We start from the raw sequence: 25,279 nt of genomic DNA on the forward strand, positions 1-25,279 counted from the left end.
ATGAAAGACACATTTCCCATTCGGAAGGTCAAACAGACTGAAGCTGAGCCTGAGTGGGTGTTGAAGAGTCCCTGGAAACATAGTCAGATCAGTTAGCCCAATAAAGAGAGAGGTGTCTAGCACCAAGTCCTGTTCTCCAGGGGAACACAATCACAGAATCATAAAATCATCTAGGTTGGAAGGACCGCTAAGATCATCAAGTCCAACCATCAACGCTAAGATCATCAAGTCCAACCATCAACCTAACATTGCCAAAACCACCACTAAACCATGTCCCTAGGCACCATGTTTACCCATCTTTTAAATACCTACAGGGACAGCAATTCCACCGCTTCCCTGGGCAGCCTGTTCCAATGCCTGAGAAAACTTTCAGTGAAGAATTTTTTCCTAATATCCAATCTAAACCTCCCCTGGTGCAACTTGAGGCCATTTCATCTTGTCCTGTCACTTGTTACATGGGAGAAGAGACCGACCCCCACCTTGCTCCAACCTCCTTTCAGGTAGTTGTAGGGAGTGGTAAGGTCTCCCCTCAGCCTCCTATTCTCCAGGATAAACAACCCCAGTTCCCTCAGCCGCTCCTCGTAAGACTTGTTCTCTAGACCCCTCACCAGCTTTTTTTCCCCTCCTCTGGACACGCTCCAGCACCTCAGTACCTTTCTTGTAGTTTGAGGGGCCCAAAACTGAACACAATACTTGAGATGCAGCCTCACCAGTGCCGACTACAAGGGAACAATCAATTTCTTTGTCCTGCTGGCCACGCTATTCTGGATACAAGCCAGGATGCTGTTGGCCTTCTTGGCGACCTGGGCACACTGAAAATAACCCACTCAAAACAAGGACATCTAAGACATTCACTTCAACAGGGCTGAAATTTCTCCCTCTTAACTCTCCAATGTACTGTGTTTCTCTATCCACAAAACTAATCAGTGCTGCTGCCGGAAGTGCCTCCATCTGGAATGCCACTCCTCAAATCCCTACTTCCCTCTCGCCTCATCCCATCATCATACAAGTGTGCTCCTGCTGGCGAGAAGCCTGCACACCTAGAAATCTCCTGCTGAAAAGGTCTAGTTCTGGTCGTGCTTTTATACCACAAAGTAGCTGTTTTCACATTTAGGTACTAGTAAGACACACCTATACACACCTCACTGCTTGGCCCACCAAGAATGCAGAGCACAAGATCAGACCTTATATGAAACCCAAGCGAAGAAACAGGTTATTCCAGGTCGATGGTGAGGACGCTTATCTAGCTTTTGGCTTACCCAGAGCTGGTTCACAGCAGGATTGCCACAAACCACACTCACCCTTGCAGCCAGCAGCCTTAGAAAGGCTTAGAGAAGGAAGATGCCCAACATCCCCCTGTCAGTGAATTGTAAGACGGTACCTAACAGTTTGAGGCACACATGATGTAGAGTTTGCTGTCACCATGTGTGACGTTTAGGGTCTTCCTGAGCAGTGTTCTGGATCTTGAAGTGCCCTAAAACAACTTGTAGAATAGACAGAGGGAGACTGCATATATAGCAAGTAGCAGACAATCAGTCAGTGATTACTTATGAAATGTAGCAGACAACTTCTCCCTGTAGTATCCCTGGATGGCTACAACTACATTACATACACTTAGTTCTGCTTAAGCACGGGTAATAACAAGCACTTCCCATATATTTGCATAAAACTGCCACTGACTGACAAACACTTTTCTACAGAAGTCATGGGGGAAAATGGACAACTGATAGCTCAAATCCACCCACACTCTAGGGACCCTATTTCTACAAAAATCATGGAGAGAATCACTAGAGCCACAAACACAATGTTTTCCCTGCATGCTGATTTCATTTTGAGCTGATGCCAGGCAGCCTAAAGGCAGTTCCTTCGGCAGGTGCTGCGTGGTTGGCCAGGCCAAAGAAGTGCAGTGAGTTATGCCGCACAGTGCAGCAGGCAGCAGAAACTGCTCGTCAGGCTGCGTGGTGCGCAGCAAGTCATCCAGTGAGTGCCTAATGAGCTTCTGCAAAGCGGGGGGAGCTTCAACTCATTTCTCAGCTCAACCCATTCCTCTCGCTTAGAGCACCTGTGCAGGATGCTGCCGTGTGGGCTGGAGATCCACACTTACTTTGTGAAGTAAAGAGGAGCAACTTCCTGGAACTTACATATAGGGTGTTATGAGGCCAAACCCACATATAGATGCATAGGTGGAGTGTGGTAACTCAGTGCAAACCGATGGGGCTCTCTGCCCAAGCATCTATGCCTAACTGCGATGCCTGTGCTCGTAGGCTGGCATGTGAAGCAACAGGCTTAGTGTGATTAAGTTTCTGGGCATCAGCACTACTCAGAAAGCTTGAGTATTGAAAAGATCCCAAGGGGTGGGGGGTTGAGGGAGTGGGCACGATCATATTGTATACAAATCTTCAGGAAAACAAATACATCCCACAATAGACACAACAGACATGCACACATCTGCTGCCAAGGAGCTAAGGCATATCTGCTTGAACTAGAAGTGGTAAGATGTCATCTATTTCATAGGAAGCAACTAAGCCTATTAATGTATATTTTTACTGAGCATCCGCTACTTTTTCCCTCCCCTTTTTAATGATCTCTTTTATGTTGGAATATCAAACATCAAAATACCTCGATGATGGTGATTCCCCTGGAATAGAAAAGATAGTTTCTAAGCTTTTTCCCTTCGAATTCCTTCTTATGAATCTTCTTGCACTGGAAACATAAAATACCAGAGACAACAGACACAAGCAATGTCATTTATTGAAGCTTGAAACAAATATGTCATCATAGTTTGCTTTTTAAACTTTGAAATGTTAGAACAAGCAGTGAATGTGCGAAATAAACATTTTTTCCTGAGCAACCTGTTGAAGCTGACGTGTCTCAGGCTAATATGATAATATAATGAATGATATTAAGCCTCTGCACTTAACACTCTATTCAGTTTTGAGAATAGTGACCATCTGGGTTATGATCATAAATCCACCTTTATGTAAAAATAGTTATGTCATAAGAAAGTAATCTTGCTAAATGGATTGGAAAGATGACTGCACATATTATTAGCATAGAGGAGATATGAGGCTGATGAGTGCGATGTAAGAACCTATGTAAAATACAGCAGTGGCACTGCTCTATTAAAACAGTTCATGTTGTTGTCACAGATTTTTCCCTAAAGTTTTAAGCTGAGCACCAGTGATGACTGCTTCCCTGGGTAGAAAGATTATTTTGATTAATGTCCATAATATACTTTCACTTCATAATATAAATTCACTTTTATCTATTTCAAATGAAATTACAGCTCCCTGAAGAAAACAATGAAGCCAGAAATGGTTTTATTCCACACTAGCCATAAGGAGCACTGGAAGGGACAACCCTCCCAGTCACTTTTCCTCCCACCTGCACTATATGCACTCGGTCAGCTCCTTTCTCATATGTGATAGCCCACTTCTGCTGACCTCTGTGGATACAACATTGCTCTGAGGACAGAAGAGTCTAAGTCTGAAGTGAATCTAACTTTGTCTTGCTCAAATCCTAGAAGATTCTTCTGGGAACACCAGAAGCATCTGCACTGTCCACCAGTCTAGGTTGTTTGGCCATCAGAGAACTGCCTTGGACGTAGCAATACAGGCTCTGCTCTACACAATGGAGCCTGAGGCCAAGCCCTGCCTAAATGCGTTATTAATCACGTAGGACACCTCCACCCCTTCACATGATTCAATATTTCTGCCTCCAGTGGAATAAGAGCTGCCCAGATTTCTATTGCTCAAAGGGTCAGTAGCCATTCAGGACCTCAGAAGGACATAAGCACACTGTGAAACTTAAAAAGCGTTACGTCTGGCATTGGCCAGCAACACCATAGACATGTATTATTTTAAGAGTATGTGCATGTATGCTGTGTACACACATGCATGCACATGCACCATTGTAAGCCATCCCCCATGTCTGTTACACTAGCACCATATTTTTAACAGTGGGTTTTAAGTTTTTTTAACAGCACCTATAACTGGGGTTATGTTGCCATCGCAGAGGTTAATAAATCTAACCTCACCATGCTGCATATCCTGAACTCCCAGAGACTTCAAGTGAGGAAGTGAGCCTTTAGCCAAAGGTCACAAACCTATGAAAAAGGACAATTAGACTTGTGGCCATCATTAGGTTAATACATTATAGCCAGGCCCAATATTTCTATTAACTTTCATAAAGGTCTGTCTAGAAATAGGGCTATTGCTAGTCATAGCTCTGTAACCATAGTGACACTTGGATTCATGGCTATGTGTCTCACTCTGCGCTGCATAAAATGTGACATTTTCCTGTATTACAATCTCAAATTGCCAGGTAGCTAGGGAGTAAATCTGAGATTTTCAAAAGAGCATGAAGAACCAAGGTTTCCAAATGCTACTGAATTTCAAAGGAATCTAAATGTCAGACTCTGTCCAGCTCTTTTGAAAATGCCCAGCTTTGCTTCAAAGGGTCCAGTCTGGTCTCCCTAAAGTTTGTTCTGCCATTTTCTTCAATAGCAAAGCAAATATGCTATTTGGCTAGTGGTCTCCTAACACCTGAGGGCCAGAGCTACGCAGATACTCTGGGTCTCAGGCTCCTGTCCCAGATGCCCTCACCCTCACTATGATCAAGGATTTGCACAGGGGGGGAAAGTTTGCTGTGAGTGAGGTGATAGAGTGTTCTTGTGGATGCGGGCTTACACTCTGCTAGGAGAGACTGGATTAAATGAGAGCTCTATCATGAATATCAGTGTGAGTTACAATTGATCTATTAAGGTGATAGATGCAAACAGCTTTGCTTTCACAGTACCAAGAAATGTTGCTTCAAACGTATTTGGGAACTTAACATCCCATATTTGGTGAGGTTTTCAGATTACACCAAGACATTTGTACCAGAAGAAAACTGTCCAGGACAGGCTATTGCTGAGGTATCCTTTAGAGGTTCAGTAAAGTACTAAATGAACATTTTTTCTTGTGAAAAACCCAATGCTTCAATTCGGCCTGCATATCATAATCAGTTATCATAAAACTCTGCTTTTAAATTTATGAAGCGAGCAAACGATTTAGAGAAACACTGCCACTTCACCTTGATTCCTAATACCAGAAAAGTGAGTGAGCATAGAGGGACCTGGCCCACAGCACAGGTCTGTGTCTGCTGCTCTGTTGGCCACCTTCACTCAGCACTCTTGAGTAAGTGGTGCTGCTATTTCAAATGGGTTTCAGAAAAGAGATGGAAGAAAGAACAAGTAAAACATTAATTTAAAAAATAAAAAAAATCTTGCAAGCTTGTTTCTAGCCTCTATGCATGCCTAAGAAGCACTAGCTGCTGGTACATTGCAAATTATGTTACCAATTTTGGACTATTACAGAGGAAAATTTGAAGTGGTAAATTAGGACTGATAACCCTAAGGTAACCCTAAGGGATGTGTTTTCCCAATTTTGAGCACAGATTTGCATTTATGTTGGATGGTTCAGAAAAAAAAGATGAAACATAAAACCTGTAAACAGAAGCCCTATTCAAAGCAACTAGATTAAAAACAGCTAGTGCTGAGCAGCTTGGTTGTTATTTTCTTGGGTTTGAGGTGATTTTCTTCTAGCTTTAGTGTAATTTTGTTGTTTTAGGCCTCGCTGATCCCAATATCTTGCTTTGTTACGAATTCGGGGCTGACTACACGTGAAGCAGCACTGAGTCTGTATTGACGGCAGCAAGCACTTGCCAATGCCTTTCAGCCTCTGGCAGAAGTGAACCGACAGCTGGTCTTTGCTGCAGGGTAGCCCTATAGTGGAGAAGATGAGAAGAATTAGCTGTAGTTTGCTGACAAATCATCTGTATTTCTAGAATTTTAATGCTTTACACCAGACAGTCATGCCTATTAAGTCCCTTTTTTATGATGGCTTTCTCTCTCTTTGTGTTATGGGTCAGCTCGATCCCCCTGATATTTTAGGACTTTGAAGTGAACAGGTCCTATTAAACTTCACACAACCTTCTGTCTTGGAAACTACAGCACTTTCTTATTACTGTTCAGTGAGGCTTTACTTTTGCAGCAAACATAGCTGATCTATGTTCTGCACGTCAATGTTTCTGCTTTGAAGAACTGTCAGACAAAGTCTAGCAACAATGATTTGCGGGTCTGGTACTTTCACATTCTTGTGACAGTGCATTTAAGACAAGCGCAATGGGCTGGCAGCGTGCTGCAGAGCCATGCAGGGCAGGCAGAAGAGCATATACAAGGCACATGCAACTACGCATTCAGCTTGACTACGCTTCAATTTCTGCAGCACCAGAATAAGCCAGGGATGGGTACTGTATGGTACATGGTGCTGATAGGTCTGTGGTAGATTTAATGAACTGAGATGTGTCAGATTTAGTTAGATATTACAAATCGTGGGTCCTCAGCTGTGAGAAGAGGTGGCTAGGGGGAGAGTCAAGATTTACAAAAGCAGGAAGGTGGTGGATCAGCTGAAGGCAAGGCTGACGTCCAGCAAATCCCTCAATGCTAGAATTAAGGAAACTCAACGAAACTCATACAAAGGTAGTTTAAAACAGATGAAAGCACTTCTTTTCACAGAAGGCTGTGTACCTCTGGAACTTGCTGCCACAGGAGAGGTGGAAGCAGACAGCATCGCAGGGTTGAAAAGTGATGCAACATATTAGTGGAAAAAGTTACATAAATTTAAATTAAAAGGCACTGAAAGTTGTTCCTTTAATAGTCTTAGTACGTCAGTGGGGAATGCTGGAGGAATACCATGGAAATGAATCACAGGAAAGGACTAAACTCCTGTATCCTCCCTAAGTAGCATCTTCTAATGCATTGTTGGAGACACAACACTGGGTTGCATGGACCACTGATCTACCCAGTAAGTCATTTCTTACAGAAGTAACCAATACTAATCTGTATAGATAGCATTTATCTGAGTCTGTCTTTCTGAGATAAACAGACCAATTCAACCATAGGGCAATATATGTGCTGAAAATCTCTGAACAGCAGGAGTGATGCATCACTCTCAAGCGTATGCTAGATCTGCACTGCCCTCAGAAGTCAACCTCTTGTCTCATTGCCAGATTGGACCCTTACTGCTGACTTGCTAATAGGGAAGAATCTTCCTCCAAAAGGCCTTTGAAGGCTCTTCCAGAAGGGCTCTGAGCTGTTGCTGCTCTTACCTGAAGGTAGCTGCTGGATACTGCAGTACACAGACTACAGATAAAGACAGCCTTCTGTAAGTTTCCTCCCTCCCCTGCCACTTCTCTTCTGGGTTATTAACTATATACACAACTGGGCTCCTGGGCCCTTGAAGAAGAGAAGTACAGGACACCATGAGTCATAAGAGGACTTCCCTGCACCTCCTCATTTTGGAGACAGTCTCACCCTGCGGGACACTGAATTCATAGTGTCAAGACTGTATCTGTTCACTGCCAGTCAGATTCTTCTTACGGTGTCTGTCTCACTTTGTTTGCTTGCCCCCCCAGTTCAGAATTTGCGGTTCCCATAGGGGTATCTGTCTTAAGAAATGGCATCCGCTTGGACTCAGAGCATATCCTTCCACAGCTCTCAGAGCAGCCTCTGAGTTACCTAAAACAGGTCAATACAAGCAGACCTATTTATGTAGTTGCGGCATCGTAAATTAGGGATGCGTGCTCTGAGAACTGCATTCCCCATCATGGCAACATGAGGCCAGTAGGGCTGGAGAACATGACGTGATTTTGCCAACTGCAGCTGAGCAGTAGCAGGTTAGGCTGACCTATAACTACTGAGCCTGTAGTATTCACAACAAGCTGATAAATTGGGTCAGCTCCCAGTTTTTGCAGAATCTCAGGACAAGTGAAAAGCTTTTTGGAAACCTTATCCTACCTGTATTTTTCCTGCACTCTTGCAGATTGCATTTCTGATACTCCGTGGGCTTGAGTTTATCCACACACATACTGTCATCTTCAGTTTCATTAGTTTCTGTATTAATGCACTTCACAGCTCTTTGCTGAGTGCCCCTTCCGCAAGAAACGGTGCACTGAAAGAGAGTAATTTTAACATATATATGAAAATCTTTCACATGGAAATTGTGTAATATGCCAATATTTGAGCTGTGATGGGAAGCTAAAAATGCCATACAATTCAGAACCAATGGCATGAAAATACTTTGTGTACGGTATTCTTCATCCAGACAGCTCCATGGTGCATTGTGGCCAGATTTGGCAGGATACATCAGAGGGGTGAATTGTACAAATACAGCATCTTGGAATGTGTAACCAGAGTCAGATGACTGTTTTCTACAAAGGAGGATGAGGATGACCTGAAATGCCAGTCCTACAAAGTAAGAGAGTAGTAGTACTGCACACTGACATTTTTTGCTTCCTGTGTTTTCTCATTATCTAAACTAGACATGAATAAACAATTGCAATTTTAGGTCTAGAAATGACCGAGCTGAAGATTTAAAAAAAGCTCAGTGAGATGTTTTTTCTTTGGTGACATTTACACTGTGGTTACCCTTTCTTTATGACCACAAAACAACTACCAGCTGCTTGTTCTGGCTGCACACAGATGGCCATAAAAGAACATTTTCAAAACATTTTCCTGTACTATTCTGTAAACGTATTTAATTCTTCCAACATCCCAGAGCAACTGAAAACTCCAGTTAATTTTAAATTCTTTTTCTCTTCAGATGAATAGTGGCCAGCAAGACAAATACTTTAACAGATAGAGAATGCTGGCTAATGAAGGGCAAGAGATGAAGACAGGACTGGTATCTCTTTAATTTTTCTGCAAATTATCCTCTCTCTAATGTACACCTCTGTGCAAAAGACACAATATTACTGTTGTGATGTAGATTATAAGATCTTAGGTACTCTTGCAGCAAGTTTGGATTAATGTTTAAAATACGTTTTTTATAAAGTAAAATAAATGTGATTAATAAATCAGTAAAATAGCTGCTATACACTTTGGTATTCAGTTGCTTATTTTATGCATGTCCCAACATTTTCACTTCCATATTTAAGTGTTAGAGTTACACTAACTCTACATTACATTATACTCATATCCCATCTAATGGCTTTATGTCACAAACAACTAATTAAATTTTCTGGGTTAAGTGACTCGCCATTATTTTCTTATTTGTGGCCCCTGGCTTTTGGTGTTCTTTCAATGTTCTCTTCTGCTGTGAGGACTGTTTGTAATGTATGAATAGGTTTATTAAGGCAACTGAAGGAAAAGTTTTATTAGATATACCAGTTTCTTTATAACTAAACATGTATTGCAAATACTGGGAGGTTGCCCAAAGATACACCCCATATTTGTCAATTACATTTCCAGAAACCAAACTAGAAGTCAAAATTCAGAATTTCTGTTTGCGTGGGCAAGTCCAATATTCCACAAAGTTGCTTTAAAGGTCACCCTCCCTGCCAAACAGTCTCCAACAATAAAACATTACAATGACTGGAGAGGCTCTGGGAGCATAGACAGATCAAACAGCCTGGTTGTACTTGGAAGGATTCAGCTAGGCATGTATCAGGGACTTCTATTACCAATTCAAGCTTTTCTCTCCCTCTCTAAAGACGCTCTGTCCTGTCATCCTCCTGAAATTTTACCTTATTCTATATCTAACTGAGCATAGTTGAATTTACTACCCAGTAGCCTCTTGCAGTGGAAAATTTCAAATGTGTAATGGACGAATGTCAATGGTAACTCCTTTTTTATCAGAAAAGGAAAAAATAGAACCAGCTCTCCATCCAACAGCATCTATGCAGCAACAGATGTTTATCACCTGAAGGAAATGAGATGGGCTGGCTCTGAAATGCTTAGTAATACCTCCAAAAGATCTTCCTTCGTAGATCCAGCTGTGCATAAGAAACTACACTTGCCATAGGCACTGAGGTTCACAGACAAGTGGATAATATGACCAAATATGGCCAACTCATGACAACAAATAAACCAAAAAATAACTAAATCCTACCGGGCCCCATGCCTGGTTAATCCACTGTGTACACGGCTGCCTGTTACATGATGCAATGGCATTAGGTCTTTTTGTCCAGTCACAGTAGCCACCTCCTGGGCAGTAGATACGTCGCTTTTGCTGGCCACCACCACATGTTCTCGAACACTAACAAAAGAGGTGCACAAACCCATCAGGAGAGAAGTGGGAATGGATGAGAACACAGAAACTGACCACAAAGACAGTAGGAAGTGTTCTTCATTTAGAAATGTGGAGCCACAGGTAACAAGAAGCATGTCACTGACCCATGTGATTGAGAAAGATGTACAGGGTAGCCTACAGACCAAGTCTTACAGTCCAGGTATGAAGAAAATCTCTGCATTGAGACATTTATTTCATTGTATGCTTGGAAAGAGACAGGGAAGATGCCATTATTGGTCCAAAATACTTGGTATGAAGCTGCTCCTGACATGTATTAATGCAAGGAATATAGGACAAGCAATATAGAAGTGGCAACATAAATAGGCAATACAGAACTGCTCATGCAGCATCACTAGCAACAGTAACTTCCCCCAATAGGAATGAGATTGGAAGTCACACGTCTACAGGATCCATCTGTCATATTTACTGAAGACACTACACGTTCATGAGATGCAGCATCTCATTTTTATGAGGCAGTTGGTGACATTAAAATTCAACCAATGCATACAATAAATTAGCTATTTGGCAATAAAAGCGTCATACAAAGACAGTGACCCAGGTTATTTTTTAAACATTTTTTGTCCACATTCTATTAGTCTGTTATTACTTATCAACTGATTTTTACTATTATTCACTAGGTCTGCAGTACAGCCTTGAAATACACCATAAATTTTGTACTCTGACACAAAATAAGGCACCAAAGGTACCACATATACTTTGAATAATACATTGTTCCTGTCCTACGAGGAATTCAATCCCTATGGACAGAGGACCAGAGCTGATAAATGAACCTTTTCAGTCTGATTCTATCCAGTATCCACAGCATGAAGACAACTGCCAGGGTTGAACAAATGGTTTTGTAAGATATTTTAAGTGGCAAATGAGCACAATCATTTGGCTACTCTTATTTTTCAACCCTTTCTGACAGCTCTGACAGGAAACCCACATACTGCACACAGGTCTCCTCTTTATTCCAGGTGTGACCTTGCTTCCTTATAGTGGGCTGTAAGGAATCAGTATGATCACCTCCTTTGAAATCCAAAAGCATCAGGTACACAGTGCTGCAATCACTGTCGTGCTTTCTCCAAAGCTGCTTTTAGTGGGAGCAAACACTGAAATGTAAACAGACCACGTGCTTCAGCTGACATAAATATGTGCCTGGCTGCCTACGAAAGTTTGTTGGCACAAATTTGTATTACAAAGTGACTCAAAAGTCAGATTTATCTTATGTCTGACCTCTGCCTCTGGCCCCATAAAATTCAAGCATAAAAATGTAAAGGAAAAGTCTAAATTAATCAGAACGAGAAAGTAACATTAAAATGGCAGCAAAAGGGATCAGTGTGAATGAATCCCATTTACTGATCCAATAGGATAGCTAAAACAAATCTTCCAGGACATGTGCTTCTCTGTTTCACAGTATGGTAATTGACAGCTCTACCTGTGTATCACATGCAATCTTAGGAATGATTTCGGGAATTCTTAGGAATGTCAGTCATATTTTTTGATGTAACCATACACAAGGACTGTAGAGCCTCTGAGTAGTACTGGCTGCATGTCTTCCTTTGGGCAAAAGTTTACCTAACAGCATGGGATCTGACAGTCACTGTTAATTCACAGCTAACTGCTCCTTCGCAAAGCTTCTTTTAAAGAACAATACCTCATTCCAGGGCTCCACACGCCACTGCAAGCAAGGCTCCGTGTTACAACTAGTGTTCAGTTGTGGTTTATATCCAAGCAATTGGCAATGAAAAGGCCTGAGAAGTCGCTTTTCACGGACATCAATGCAGTGAACATCTCGGGTCTTGAAACCACCGTTGCAGTTTGCAGAGCACTGTATAGAAAACAGAAAGGGACACATCTCCAAATGATGCTCCACTGAGGGGCTGTCCCTTCTCCCCACTGCAGAGGAGGAGGAGGAGGAGAGGCTTGAGCTTTGAGCATCCTGACTCACCCAGGAAATTTCCAGGTCACCCTAACAACAAGCTTAAAAACTGGGGTTTTCATCACAGCAAATCAGAACACACCATATAAATATTTCCCTTTGTTTACTGAAATATCCATTAATAACATGGATGCATATTTACTTAGGAAATCTTGCCAGCTATTTAAAAAAATGTCATAGTGAAAGAGTCATAATATAATAAATACAAAAAGCAAATCCTATATGCAGGGAAATTGTTGGTTCTTTAGCTGTTTCTGAGGGAGGAAGGGAGGGAGGCAGGGAGGAAAGAGGCACAGTTGTGTGATTTGATTTCTCATTCAGCCATGGAAAGGGTAGGTGTCCATGGCAGCAGATTGCTCAGGCTGGCAAAACTGCTCCTTATCTTAGCCCATAGACTTGAGTTGCTGCTGATACCACTGGGAGATGATGGACTCATCCCACAGTAGCAGTTCCCACTCTCACCCTCCTCACTGCTCCATGGCATCAGGAGGATGCATACCCCAAGAACAGCCTGGGCATGAGAGGATGGGAGAGGAGAGAGAGACACCCTGAGCTTCACTCACAGCCTGTGAAATCACTTTTACTGTGAAATCACAATTTCACTTCTCAGCTTGGAGCACTACTGGTGAGCCAAACGAGCTCTTCCAGTCTCCTATTTCTCTCCCCAGAGCTGACTCCAAGGCTTCATGCAGCAACACCAGGTTCTGTCCTGACATACCAAAGCCCAGGACCCCTCCTGCTGCTAAGGAAGAATTAAATTTACTACCCCAAGGATAAGGACAAATATATGGTTCATTATTTTGCTTTCATCCAGAACTAAAGCAAATTCTGCCTACACCACTGAATAACCTCAGATCAGCTTTCATCTTTACCGCCATGATGCAACATAACAACTGATGCTGTTCTCCTTTGCATAAATAAGCATTCTTCAGTTGAACAAAGAACCTGAATATAACACTTTCCCTGGGAGCTGAAGGATGGATGGAAGAGGAGTCCATACTATTGTATACAGAAGTTTCTGTCCCTCTGGATAAAAACAATGGACAGAAGTAACTGTGCAAGGAACTGAGTACACACAGCCCCAAAATACGTGCAAATTATATTTGGTGTTAAACTCAGATTGTAAGATCTAGTCTGAAGCACCTTTCTTTTAGGGGAAGGGAAGAGGTAGATGACAGTAAAGGAACAGAGAAAGCTTTACTGCAGTAGCAGGGGAATATAGCCATCTTGCTGTGCCTTAATTTTTTTTTAAACAAGTAATGAGAAAAACAATTGCCCCTTGCAAAAGCAAAGAAAACTAGTCATTTTTATATATGAAATTGTAATTAGGTTGGTATAGTTCAATAGCTGGAAAATAAGGGTAGCTAACACAACAGAAATCTGCCAGGAAAAGCCTTTTGTCTCAAACTGACCTCACAATTGCACTGGCACTTTAAAACATTTGTTTCGTGTAATATTTTATCATTAAACCTGATTTCTAGCTACTTTCTGTGACATAACTATCATCCACTTGTTGCAAAAGCAATAACATTTATGAAGAAAAAGTGAAGCTGAAAAATGTCCTACTGCAACTGGGACAGCAGAATGTCTATGTATCATTTAAAATTAATTTCGAAGGCTTAAATGTCGTTATGTAATGCCTTGGCCTTGCCTGGACTTTCTAAACAGGCATGTGTTTCATGCACAAATCAATTCTATGTCAACGAGCTCAATAATATAATGCAGGTTTTGTAACTATAACCTTTTCTGCAGACTTTTCTGCAGACCTTTTCTGCAAAAATTATACATATTGAGAAAGATTGAGATCTATATCTTTTTCTTTATTAAATCAACATTATTTCAAATAGATTTTTGTAGTTATTACAGTCTTTAAAAATAGACCACTGTTTGAATCCCCAATTTTAGACAGCATGAAGACAACATGTAACAAGTGTCAAGAAGTCACCGAAGTCCTTCCAGGTGTTCATCACATATCTCACAATACTAAAAAAGAACTCAAATGCAATTTCCTGGGTTCCACTCAACTACCTTGGACAATCCACTATGCCTTGACCAGGCTTGTGTACATAACTAGGGCCAAATAAGACCCTAGACGTAACAGGCATTCTCCCCAGTACATTTTTCTTTCGTTTTTGTTATGTAAAACTTGAGAGGTTACATGAATGGGGAACAGACGATGTCATGTAAGAGATGAATACACACTGACAAGGATGAATAGGAACATGCCAACTCCCCCTCCCAAATTACCACCTGCTTTTTAAAATTAGGATAAGCCTCTGGAGTCAGAGATCAAAAAGAAGCCACATACAAATATGCATAGCTTTGCCTTAGGACCTCCATAGAATATGGATGGTGAGACCTGCTTTAGCTCTAGATGCAAGAGTTAATGAGCATGACCATAAATTCACAGCAGATGTGTTTCCATAAATATCTTACTCAGGAAATTAGTAAATTAGTGCTGAATGGGTCAACTGGAAATCATGTATGCATTCACTGGGTAAATAATTATTTTTAAAATTAAGTATTTAGAACTCCCTACTCTTTTAAGTTAGCGACTTTACGGTTCACACACAGCTATGGATGAAGTTACCTTGCTCCAATTTCCTGTTTTCCAGCTAGCACATGGGCGGAGATAACATTTTCTTGCAGGATCAGGCTTTTTTGTGTGCTGACAGTGAGATGTGTTACCGCTGCTGCATTCCACGTGTCTCCAGAAAGCCCCTATTCCACAGGTGGTAGAGCACTGCACCAGGGTGAGAAGAAAGCCCAAGGGCAAACCCACCATTAGTTATCATTCCAGAAACACTCCAGGAACCTAAAATAAATATCTACAGCCATTTTAGATGACCTAGGTTATCTGAGATGCCCCAAGGAAGATTTCAAATTCACCTAAATCTTACATAAGATTCTGAAAGAGGGCTTTTTGTTGCTTTGTCAAGAAAATACCAATTCTGATTTATACCATGGAAACGGCTGCTTACTGAAACATTCTATATCTGTACCAGCTGTTCCACTGTTTGCTTCTGTCATCTTTGGGCATCCAAAGCAAAATGTCATTGCATCCAATTTTCATCACTGTTTCCTCTCCATCCCTAATACTGCTGATGAGATATTCAGCAAATTGAGTGCACGATGCTGAAAAGCTGAAATAAATTGTGTGAGACTCCTGGGAAAAGTGTGCAGGAAAAGGATTCTTGAAACTAAGAATTTAGAGAGTGGCTAAGTGTTTCCAACATTTGGCAGGGTTTTAGTGTCTGAGGTAAGAGAATATTGACCATGCCAGTCCAGATCCCAAGAGTGCACACTCTTCATTAAAAAAGTCACTATCATTATATTCTGAAGCAGGAAGAGGTGAAAAGTGGCTGAAGACACCCATTTACCTTTTTCTCCCTTTAAAAGGGAGGAACAGTAAACTATGCATGTGAAGTCAAATCCAACACATGCCAAGGACCCTGCAGCTAGTGTGACAAACAACATAAATAATCTTGGATTAAACCAGAATAATAATGAAGACAGCTACTGCTATTGTGTGGTTTGAACTACCTAAACAAAACTGGGAGAGTTAAACACGGAAAGCTGAGTAAAAGTCCTTGGAAAGCTGAAGCTAAGGCAGGAAAAAAAAAAGACCAGAACTGTTACCAGATTCAGAACTGTTACCAGATTCAATCAGAGAAATGGAAAAATGGTTAATGGTCACAAGAAAGAATTTTTTAAAAACAGCACATTATGAAAAGCATGAATCTGCAAGGCCTCTGCAGCATGCCATCCCCAGCTTCCGAGATTCCTGGGACATCTGTCCAAGAGGCCACAAAGACACTGCTAAAGGGGACTGCGTACTGCTCTTCAGTTTTGCACAGTCACATACCTATCCAAGACAACTTGTCTGTTCAGGAAGATGGACTGTCCTTGCCTTGGTTGCTGACTGTTTGATGGCTCCCCCAAACCCCGTGTGACAAGACGACTTTATTGAAGGGCTGACTAGTCTTTGACAGAAGCCCCATTCTCAGCATTCAAGCTCCAGGGATGACGCTGGGCTGTTCACGCTTACAAACTTTATGTTCCTTTTTGAGGGACATGAAACACAGCAGGATTCTTTCAAAAAATGCTGTGTGCAGGTACAGAGACAAGAGAGAAAGCTTCAGCTTTCCTGACCGTGGTTTCATATTCCACAAAGGAGGATGATTGGAGGATGCAATTATTCTGAAGATCAGGAATAGTTAAGAGGCAGGCTTATTGCTTTTTCCCTTTGGCCATTCAGGAACAAAGACTTCTTCTTGTTACAGTTGATGTCTCTTACAGAGTGAGGAGGTGCAGGCAACTTTTCATAACCAGTAACAGAGGTGCAGAATGAGAAGAACTGGTACTAATGCTTTGGTACCCAGAAAGCTCTTAGAAAGGGAAATGACATCCCAGAACGACCTGGGAAAGTGATAGGAAAGAAGTTAAAAGTTACAGACAGAGGCATCAGTGTCACTAGATACTGTTTTGCCCTACTCCAATTAGCACACCCCCTTGGGAGGTAAGTGTAAACAGTGTTATGGGACATGTCACACCATTCTTTCTCAGTGACTATCACTATTCTTGGACGCTATTTATTTACTAGTATAGACCTGTTCTGGGGAGCAAAGAAATATTAGAATATTGGCAGTCACTAAAAGAGAAAAACAGAGAGCATAGCAATAGATTTATCTAGGTAGATGTGGTGGTCTTGAAATACCAATGCCTTGGAGAGCTGCCATCTAAAAACAGGCACAGAGTTTTACTAAGGACAGGTAAATAGAAAGAGCAAAAATAAAATCAGAAAATTATAGACTAAAAATGAATTAAAAGTTACAAACAATAAGACAAGGTTCTGTGAATGTTAGAATCAAAGTGTGGGAGGGAAAGACAAAACCTTTACTTCATGAGAAAGATAAGAGCTGACTTGTTTACAGAATGGTTGAGCTTGGAAAGGACCTCTGGATGTCATCTTGTCCTCCCCTCCCTGCTCAAGCAGGGCCATCTAGAGCCAGTTGCCCAAGATCTTGTCCAGATGGCTTCAGAACATCTCCAAGGACAGAGATTCCACAAATTCTCTTTTTCACCACCTTTTCTTCTTCAAAATTGAAAAAAAAAAGATAAATGTGCCAGGCTTCACGTAAAGTTAATTTTAACAAGAAACAATAGCTTGAACGAGACTAGAAAAAGATTACTAAAACATTAAATAATAGTAAAGTTAGATGCATTAAGTATCCTCTAATTGATTTAATCAGCTCTGTAAAACTGAATGTATTGACGTTATCTCAATATTCATCCAAGTGTTCTTGAATAATCTTTGAACTGTTGAGATTTTTTTTTTACAATACATTGGGTAAGTCCCAGCGGATTAGAGAAGAACACTGTTTTTTATCTTTAGGAAAAGAAAAAGGCGGATCTTAAGGGAACACATCACCTAACTTTACTTCACGACAAGATACGAAAGCAAATTATTAAACAATCAAGATCAAAATGGTAAATATTAACAAAGATCATAAAGCAATTAAATAGCCCACATGGATCTAACTAGAACAAATTATTCAAGTCAATCTAATATCCTTCTCTGACAGGGGTTCCTGGTGTAATGAAAACAGCCAGCCAGCTGATGTGATGCATTTTGGCATGATCTCACATAGCATTTTAGCAAAGGATGGAAATATGGTCTAGGTGAAATAATTACAAGACTGGTGCACAGCTAACTTAAAAACTGTAATAAAGTGGTCTTCAGTGATTCAGTGTCAAAATGAAAAGAAATTTCAAACATGGTCCTGCAGGGCTCTGTCTAGAGCCAAGCTCTCTTCAGTATTTTCATTAACTAACTGAACGATGAAAGCCAACATGCACTTATAACATTTGCAGATGATGCCAAGTTGGAAGAGTTGGCAGGAATGTTGCAGGACGCAATCTGAATTCAAAAACATCTTGCTAAGTTCAAAAATTGTAAGAAAACAGTAACCTGAAATTCAAAAACATATGCAAAATGCTACATTTAGTGAGAACTTTTTATACATACAGGCATATACACACACACACATATATATACATACAAATAACCCCCCAAACAATACTGAGAACATCTGCTGATCTAGAAATGCTGTATTACGGGATCCAGAGTTTACAATGGACCACAAATAGAATAAATCAAAGTGGAATGGTTACAAAACAAGATAAATCTTGTCCCAACGTTCACAAAGAGCGTCATATATAAAGTGATAGCAATTATTCCAATTTATTTGTCAGGTGTCAACTGGGGCCATAATGAACATCACTAATGAAGAAATATATGATGAAACTGAAGCAAGTCCAGAGGACAACAACAATGTCACCAGATATTTAAAAAACACAAGGAAAATCTGAAAAGAACCAGATTGTTTTGCTTAGAAATCATACACCAAAACAGTTATTAAGAGGACAACTATCTTCCATGGCCTGCATATAAAAAATAGAATCTTAATTTTCAGTACAGATGTTGGTTATGTATAAGTAAAATATTTCTAATGGAAGTAATGAATGACTAGGACATACTGCAGTATCTCTGTATTATAGATTTGTCTTTGGCATGTGCTGGGCTTGGGAGCACAACTTTTGCCTGGTCTTTCTCTTGTAAGCTCTTTCACCCAAGCAGATCAAAATGCAGGTCTTTGGGCATGGAGGAAATGCTTCACTTGTTCCACTTGAACATGGGGAGCTAAAGCCATTCTTAGCTGGCCAAGGGAAGGCACAAGATGAAACTTCAGACAGCCATTAGGAGCACATCTTGAACAATTGCTGATGTGGTGGTGACAGAGCAGGTCCTACCCACTGGCTGCATCCAGAGAGAGGGTACCAACAGGATCTTGGTGATCTAGCTGTGCTTTAACTCCACTGACATTAGACACACTAAGTCTTCTGTCCTTTTTCAGCCCTACATTTCTGTGTTTCCATCAATTCGCATCATGCCAGGCAGACCTGACAGCAAACAGGTACAGAGAAACAGACCTTTGATAGCCTTCTCTATCAATTCAGAGACACAGAGGCAGATCAGCACAAGGTTTCCAGATCTGGACCTTTGGCTGTACTGATTAGCTTGATTAAAAAAGGCCTCAGAAGGCATCAGAAAAATGAGGTAACTTGTTCAGACTCCAAAGTGTCTCACCCTAGGTATCTTGACTTGGAGAATATAACATCCATCAGCATAAAAATAACTTTGTTTACATAAAAATAAAATTTTACAGTGGGAAGGATATTAAATAGAAGTTTGTAAAATATTAGTAGGCCACCTGATAACTATATTGTCTTATTACAGTTGCTAGAATTAGGTGGCTGTCCCCTCACCATCCCTGACACCACAGTAACTACTGTCTCAGGACACAGCACGGCAACAGCACAGAAACCTAACTGTCAAAAAGCCTGGTGCTGGGTATTGGTAAAGGAAAGTCAATAGCAATATACAAAAAATTCTAAGGACTTTTCTGATGAAGCAATCTATATTGCTTCTGCACAGAAAGTAGCAATATTATAACCATTCAGTAATGACCAGGGATCACGGGAAACTGGGACAAGTCATCAACTCTCAGACCACTTATCTTCCAAATGCTTTACACCTCAAAAGAGTTTTCAGACTCCCCGTAAGCTGTACTTCTTTCATTTAGTCAAACAGAAAGACAGGACTTTTGAAAGTGGGTATTACAGGATGTTAACACCTGTTCTGATTGAATTTCATTACCTTTTTAATTTCTATAGTTCATTTTGGCACAGCCTTTAAGGCAGATAAAATAACTGTCCATTTCTACATTCAAACAAGACATAGTATAACATTGTAATTATCAGCTGCTGTATCCAAAGAATACTGTACAACCACAACCACTGGCCTGACAATTTTAATTTCTATGCCAACCAGCGAAAATGCTTTTACTTTACCAGCGCTACAACCCAGCTCCAATACACAATCACCTAAACTTCAAAGGTGCAGAAATACACATTACAATGTCTCCCCATGGACATGTGCTGGACAAATTACGAACCTCGGATATACCAGTTTAACTTTGGACTAACATTCTTGCCTTTGCTTTGTAAACTTAAACTGGTTTTACCAGGCTGAATGCTGCTCAGAGTTTGGAGGCATTTGCTTAATGGTGGATACAAACACTGATGGTGGGACGAGATAGAATTGCACCACAAAAATCTCTTATGCTAATAGCCAAGTGAAAATCCATTTAAGTATCCATGGTATTAATGTGTTTTATACAGTAATAAAGCTATCCTACCTACATGACCCTGGTCATATACTAAGTTAGAAACCACACAAAATTTAGAGAGAAATTACATAAGTGAAGGTTATAATAGAACATCTACAGCTAACTTGCGTTATATACTTATTTGGAAATACAAGCATATTAATTTGGTGTCTCCAGGATTCATCTAATAGTTTATTTTTTTTTCTGTGCTCTAAAACAAAACTGTTGAGGTATTTCTGGTTATAGTCAAACCTGAATGTCGCGCCCCTGGAAGAGTTATAGAATACAACAGAATAGAATGTTTCAGTCGGAAGGAACCTACAATGATCATCTAGTCCAACTACATGAGCAATTCAGGGCTGATCAAAAGTTAAAGCATGTTGTTAAGGACATTGTCCAAATGTCTCTGAAACACTGACAGACTTGGGGCATCGACCACCTCTCTAGGAAGCCTGTTCCAGTGTCTGACCCCCTCTCAGCAAATAAATGCTTCGTAATGTCCAGTCTCTGAACCATTCCCATGTGCCCTGGCACTGGGTACCAGGAAGAAATGCTCAGCACCTCACTCTCCACATACCTTCTTCAGGAAGCTGCAGAGAGCAATGAGGTTGCCCCTCAGCCTCCTTTTTTTCAAACTAGACAAGCCCAAAGTCCTAAGTCGCTCTCCACAGGACATTCCTTCCAGCCCTTTCACCAGCTTTGTTGCCATCCTCTGGACGTGTCCAAGGATCTTCACATCTTTCTTAAACTGTGGGGCCCAGAACTGCACACAGTGCTCAAGGTGAGGCCGCCCCAACACTGAATGCAGCGGGATAATCCCCTCTTTTGACCGGCGGGCTGTGCTGTGCTTGACGCACCCTGGGGACGTGGTTTGCCCTCTCGGCTGCCAGGGCACACTGCTGGCTCACATGGAGCCTGCTGTTGACCAGCACCCCCAGATCCCTTTCTGTGGGGCTGCTCTCCAGCCACTCCTCTCCCAGTCTATGCTTATGTCTGGCATTACTCCATACCAGGTGCAGAATCTGGCATTTAGACTTGTTAAATTTCATTCCACTAATCATTGCCCAGTGCCCCAATCTATCTAGATCCCTCTGCAAGGCCTCTTGTCCCTCAAGAGTCAACAGCACCTCCCAGTTTGGTGTCATCAGCAAACTTCCTAATGGTACATTTAACTTCTGCATTCATATCATTGATAACTATATTGAACAGAACTGGCTCTAGAATTAAACCGTGAGGAACACCACTGGTGTCTGGCCACCAGCCAGATGTAGCCCAATTCACTACAACACTTTGAGCCGTGCCCTTCAGCCAGAGCCCTGCCCTACCCAGTGCACTGTGAACTTGCCCGTCGCACAGTTGGACAACTTGTCCAGAAGGATGCTGTGAGGGACAGTATCAAAAGCCTTACCAAAATCCAGAAGAACTACCACTTTCCCTTCATCCACTTATCATAGAAGGATAAACAGGACTTTCCCTCTGTGAACCTATGCTGACTGTGCCTGATGACTGCATTACTCTTTAAATGCCTTTCAACAGTACCCAGTATAATCTTCTCCGTAATTTTTCCAGGAACTGAAGTAAGACTAACAGGTCTGTAGTTTCCCAGATTTTCCCTCACACCTTTTTTGTAAATTGGAATAACATTGGCTAGCTTCCAGTCAGCAGGGACCTCCCTAGACTCCCAAGACCTTTGGTAGAGAATCGAGAGGGGTCCTGCCATAACATCCGCTAGCTCTTTCTGTACTCTGGGATGAATCCCAGCAGGCCCCATAGACTTGTGAACATTCAGTTGATACAGCTGTTCTCTTACAATTTCAGTGTCCAGTTATGCATAGTTTTGCAGAATCCATAAATACAGACACATTCTATGTAAACAATCAAATATTTGATATTCTAGGTTACCATTTTTTTTGTGTAAAAAGTATTTAATTTGAATGTACGATACTCATTTCAGATAATTGTGACAAACAAGCAGCTTTATTTCCTCAGCAGTGTTTCAGACAGCTGCTCAGCCTCTCCATGTCTTATGAGTTAAAAATAGCTTACCTCACTCCAGTTGCCTACTATCCAGTAGGAGTCACCAGGCAAATTGTTGGATGTTATTAGGTGGCTGGTTTCTGTGACATTCGTCAAAGCACCCTGAGATGTTGCACTTTGGTTCCTGAGAGCATGCTTGAGAGCTGACGATTGTGTGCTGGAGGTTACGGTGTCAGGCAGCTTCATTTCTCTTCTGTTGTCAGTTTGGTCCCTTGGTACATGATCAAACACTGTGGGCATTACTGTAACTGATGCCTGTGGGGTAGTTACTTCTACAACAGGCACATCAACTTGCAGACTGACATAATTTGCTGTTGTTGGAAATGCCAACCCTTGTGTAGCTCTGCTAACAGGAAGGAGCGTAGAAGGTTCTTGGTGATGAGATGCTGGGGGCAGCTGAGAAGTCACGCTCTCATTTTGAAAGACAGCAGAGCTGGTATCGAGGGTTGTGCTCCCGGTTCTGATTTCAAGATTGAGTTCTGTGCTGTAAAGGAGATCAATGGGTTTCTCACTGCCTCCAACTGACCCATCAATGTCGTCAGATTCTTCGGTTAAGTAATCATAGCTGGAAGTTATTTCTGGACTACTGGTAAAAGAGGAAACAGAAGTGTCCTCACTTCTTTGCACCTCACTCTCTACAGTAGAAACTAACTCAGTTTCAGAAATATTTCCAGCATGCCTTATAATTTCAGTACTTAAACTATTATGAAAAGGCCATGAAGTAGCATTTTGGTGTGAACTATTTTCAGTAGAAACAATTGGATAGTTGTAAACATCACTTGGTCCAGCAAAATTATTTTGTAATGTTTTGTTGGCTGTTCCTTCTTTTTCTGAGACATTACCTGAACCAGAGGATGTAGGCAAACAGGGAGTTACACTTTCAGGCTTGGGTATTTTTGTTGTTGTATGGAACGTTGGGCTTGGCATGGGTATTCTGTGAGGAGGACTCCATTCAGGATCAGTAGTTGTTTTTCTGATTATGATCTTTCCTCTTCTGGGTGCCAGTGGGGGTATAAGAAATCTTCCAGCAGAAGGACATTGCTGGAGACCACACAGGGCCTTAGAGTTTGGTCTCTTGGAAGTATCACATGGCTTATCATTATTTTTGGCACAAGTGACATTACGAGTCCTTATTCCACCACCACAAGTAACAGTGCACTGCAAATGAAATAGAATTAATATATCTCCCCTCTTCATTCTGCTGCACATATCAATAAAAATAAGTATCAAATGTCACCTGTTTATAATGAAGAAATATCATTATAAATCATCAATAACAAAGCTTTTCCTGAGGAACAAGCCCTTCATTCTAGTGATGTTCCACTACCACCGAGCTCTTACCAAATTTTTGGAACAGTACATGTCACCTTGGGGAAAGAGCAGTGAAAAAAGACTACATGATAAAGACAAAATATAAAAGTAATATGCTAGAATCACAAAAGTTGTTTAGCCAATACCTTTTCCACCAGCATTATAAAATACGGACTAAAAACCTGCCGTCAAAACCATAGCTGACTGGTTCATTGCTGGCTACTCACAGTGCTACAAACCTGCTGTGGTTATCCATGCAGCTCACAGATCCTTGTTAACTTTATGAAATGGATTTTTCATTCAGTCTTAGTGCAACCACCACATGCTGCCAGGGCCGCTAGCGTGTCTCTCCTAAATTACAGGCTACTGAAAGTAATTAACCTCTCTGGCTTCTATTTAAATGGGAGCACTGTTGTGTATAAAGGGTGCTGGAAGCTAAGGAGACCCAGTTTTTCTGTGATGTTTTTCATCCTCAGCCCCAGAGGCACAGCCATGCCTTCAGCAGCTGACGCTCCACTGAGGACTTTCTGAAATTTCAACACACTTCTCTGGTTTGAGGTACTAATGCTGGAAGACTGGTTGGGTATGAATGGAGATGTTACGTGCAACCTACTCGAAGAAGCCTTCCTAGGATGCAAGGGAGCCTGACTAGCTAGTTCAGCTGGCTTAAACCTTGTGCTCAACATGAAGGGATGAACACTCCTACTTCCAGCGCTTTAAACCCTTTGGGATATCTAACCCTTTTTAGAGCTAGTCTAGGTCACAGGGCAGTAGAAACACCAGTGACTTTGTGTTACTGGGGTGCTCTCTGTTGCTAACACCTGTAAAATAACATCGTCTCTGCTTCAACAGGAGCAGGGAAGAAAGCAGAGTAAAGTCGGAGTAGATAAGTTCATTAGCTATTCTGTCTGTCCTCCTTGCAATTCCAGCTGTATAGCACATTTAGAGTACTCAGAGCTATGCAAGTTTACATCAGCTGCAATTTGACCTCTGAAGTTACTCAGTAAAGGATTTTCCTTATTGAGAAAGAGCTTACACAGAAATACAACACACTTATTTTGTCAGACTGATTTAGTGTTTGTGTGAGTTAAAAAGAACATCCAACCTCATTAACTTTTCAGGTTAATGGCTGTCTCCCAGAATTAGCTTTGAAAAATCTGTGCTTTAGGTTATGGCCATGTACTAATAAGAGATTTCAGAATGGCTACAACACTCTATCCTCATTATCTGCCTAATTAAGTACGTTCTGTTTATAAAATACAGAATTATCTTCAAACAGCTAGAGAAGCTTAGAGCAAAAGGAGGTTTTGCCTGTGTAAAATCTCTCCTGTGCATTCACCAATAAAGAATATTCTGCAGTTACAAGTCTCCTGACAATCCTGTCATTTGTACAGGTGAAACAGTCTGTCCTATGCTCCTTCCCCAATTTATTTTTGTCAGTAATTTGCTCATATAATCCAACAACACATGAGCACCAGCTGTATTCTGTAACAGCATGCCATTTCTATATGATCGTACTGCTAGCCAGGGAATCCCAGTTTATTTTTTCACAGGCAGTTAAAAAGTGGTGGCTACTAAATTTGCAAAACAATCAACAGCCAGTAATGATGGTTTGTGAGCAGCATAAACTGAATTAATACTGTCACAAA

General features: G+C 41.2%; 1 protein-coding gene across 1 annotated transcript in view; it reads right to left on the reverse strand.

The window, feature by feature from the left end:
* Nucleotides 1-5,503: 5,503 nt before the first annotated feature.
* The window catches only part of ADAMTS12 (ADAM metallopeptidase with thrombospondin type 1 motif 12), a gene marked incomplete at its 5' end in the record, with an annotated part of 172,453 nt that continues 152,677 nt past the window's right edge, over nt 5,504-25,279 (reverse strand). The window contains 6 exons of the mRNA XM_082497230.1: nt 5,504-5,764; nt 7,838-7,991; nt 9,930-10,076; nt 11,767-11,940; nt 14,642-14,794; nt 22,329-23,477. Of these exons, the coding sequence (XP_082353356.1) occupies nt 5,529-5,764; nt 7,838-7,991; nt 9,930-10,076; nt 11,767-11,940; nt 14,642-14,794; nt 22,329-23,477 (2,013 nt within the window). The 3' untranslated portion in view covers nt 5,504-5,528. The remainder of the gene's footprint in view (nt 5,765-7,837; nt 7,992-9,929; nt 10,077-11,766; nt 11,941-14,641; nt 14,795-22,328; nt 23,478-25,279) is intronic.

The sequence above is a fragment of the Vanellus vanellus genome (assembly GCF_965231255.1).
Source record: "Vanellus vanellus genome assembly, chromosome: Z".
Taxonomy (NCBI): domain Eukaryota; kingdom Metazoa; phylum Chordata; class Aves; order Charadriiformes; family Charadriidae; genus Vanellus; species Vanellus vanellus.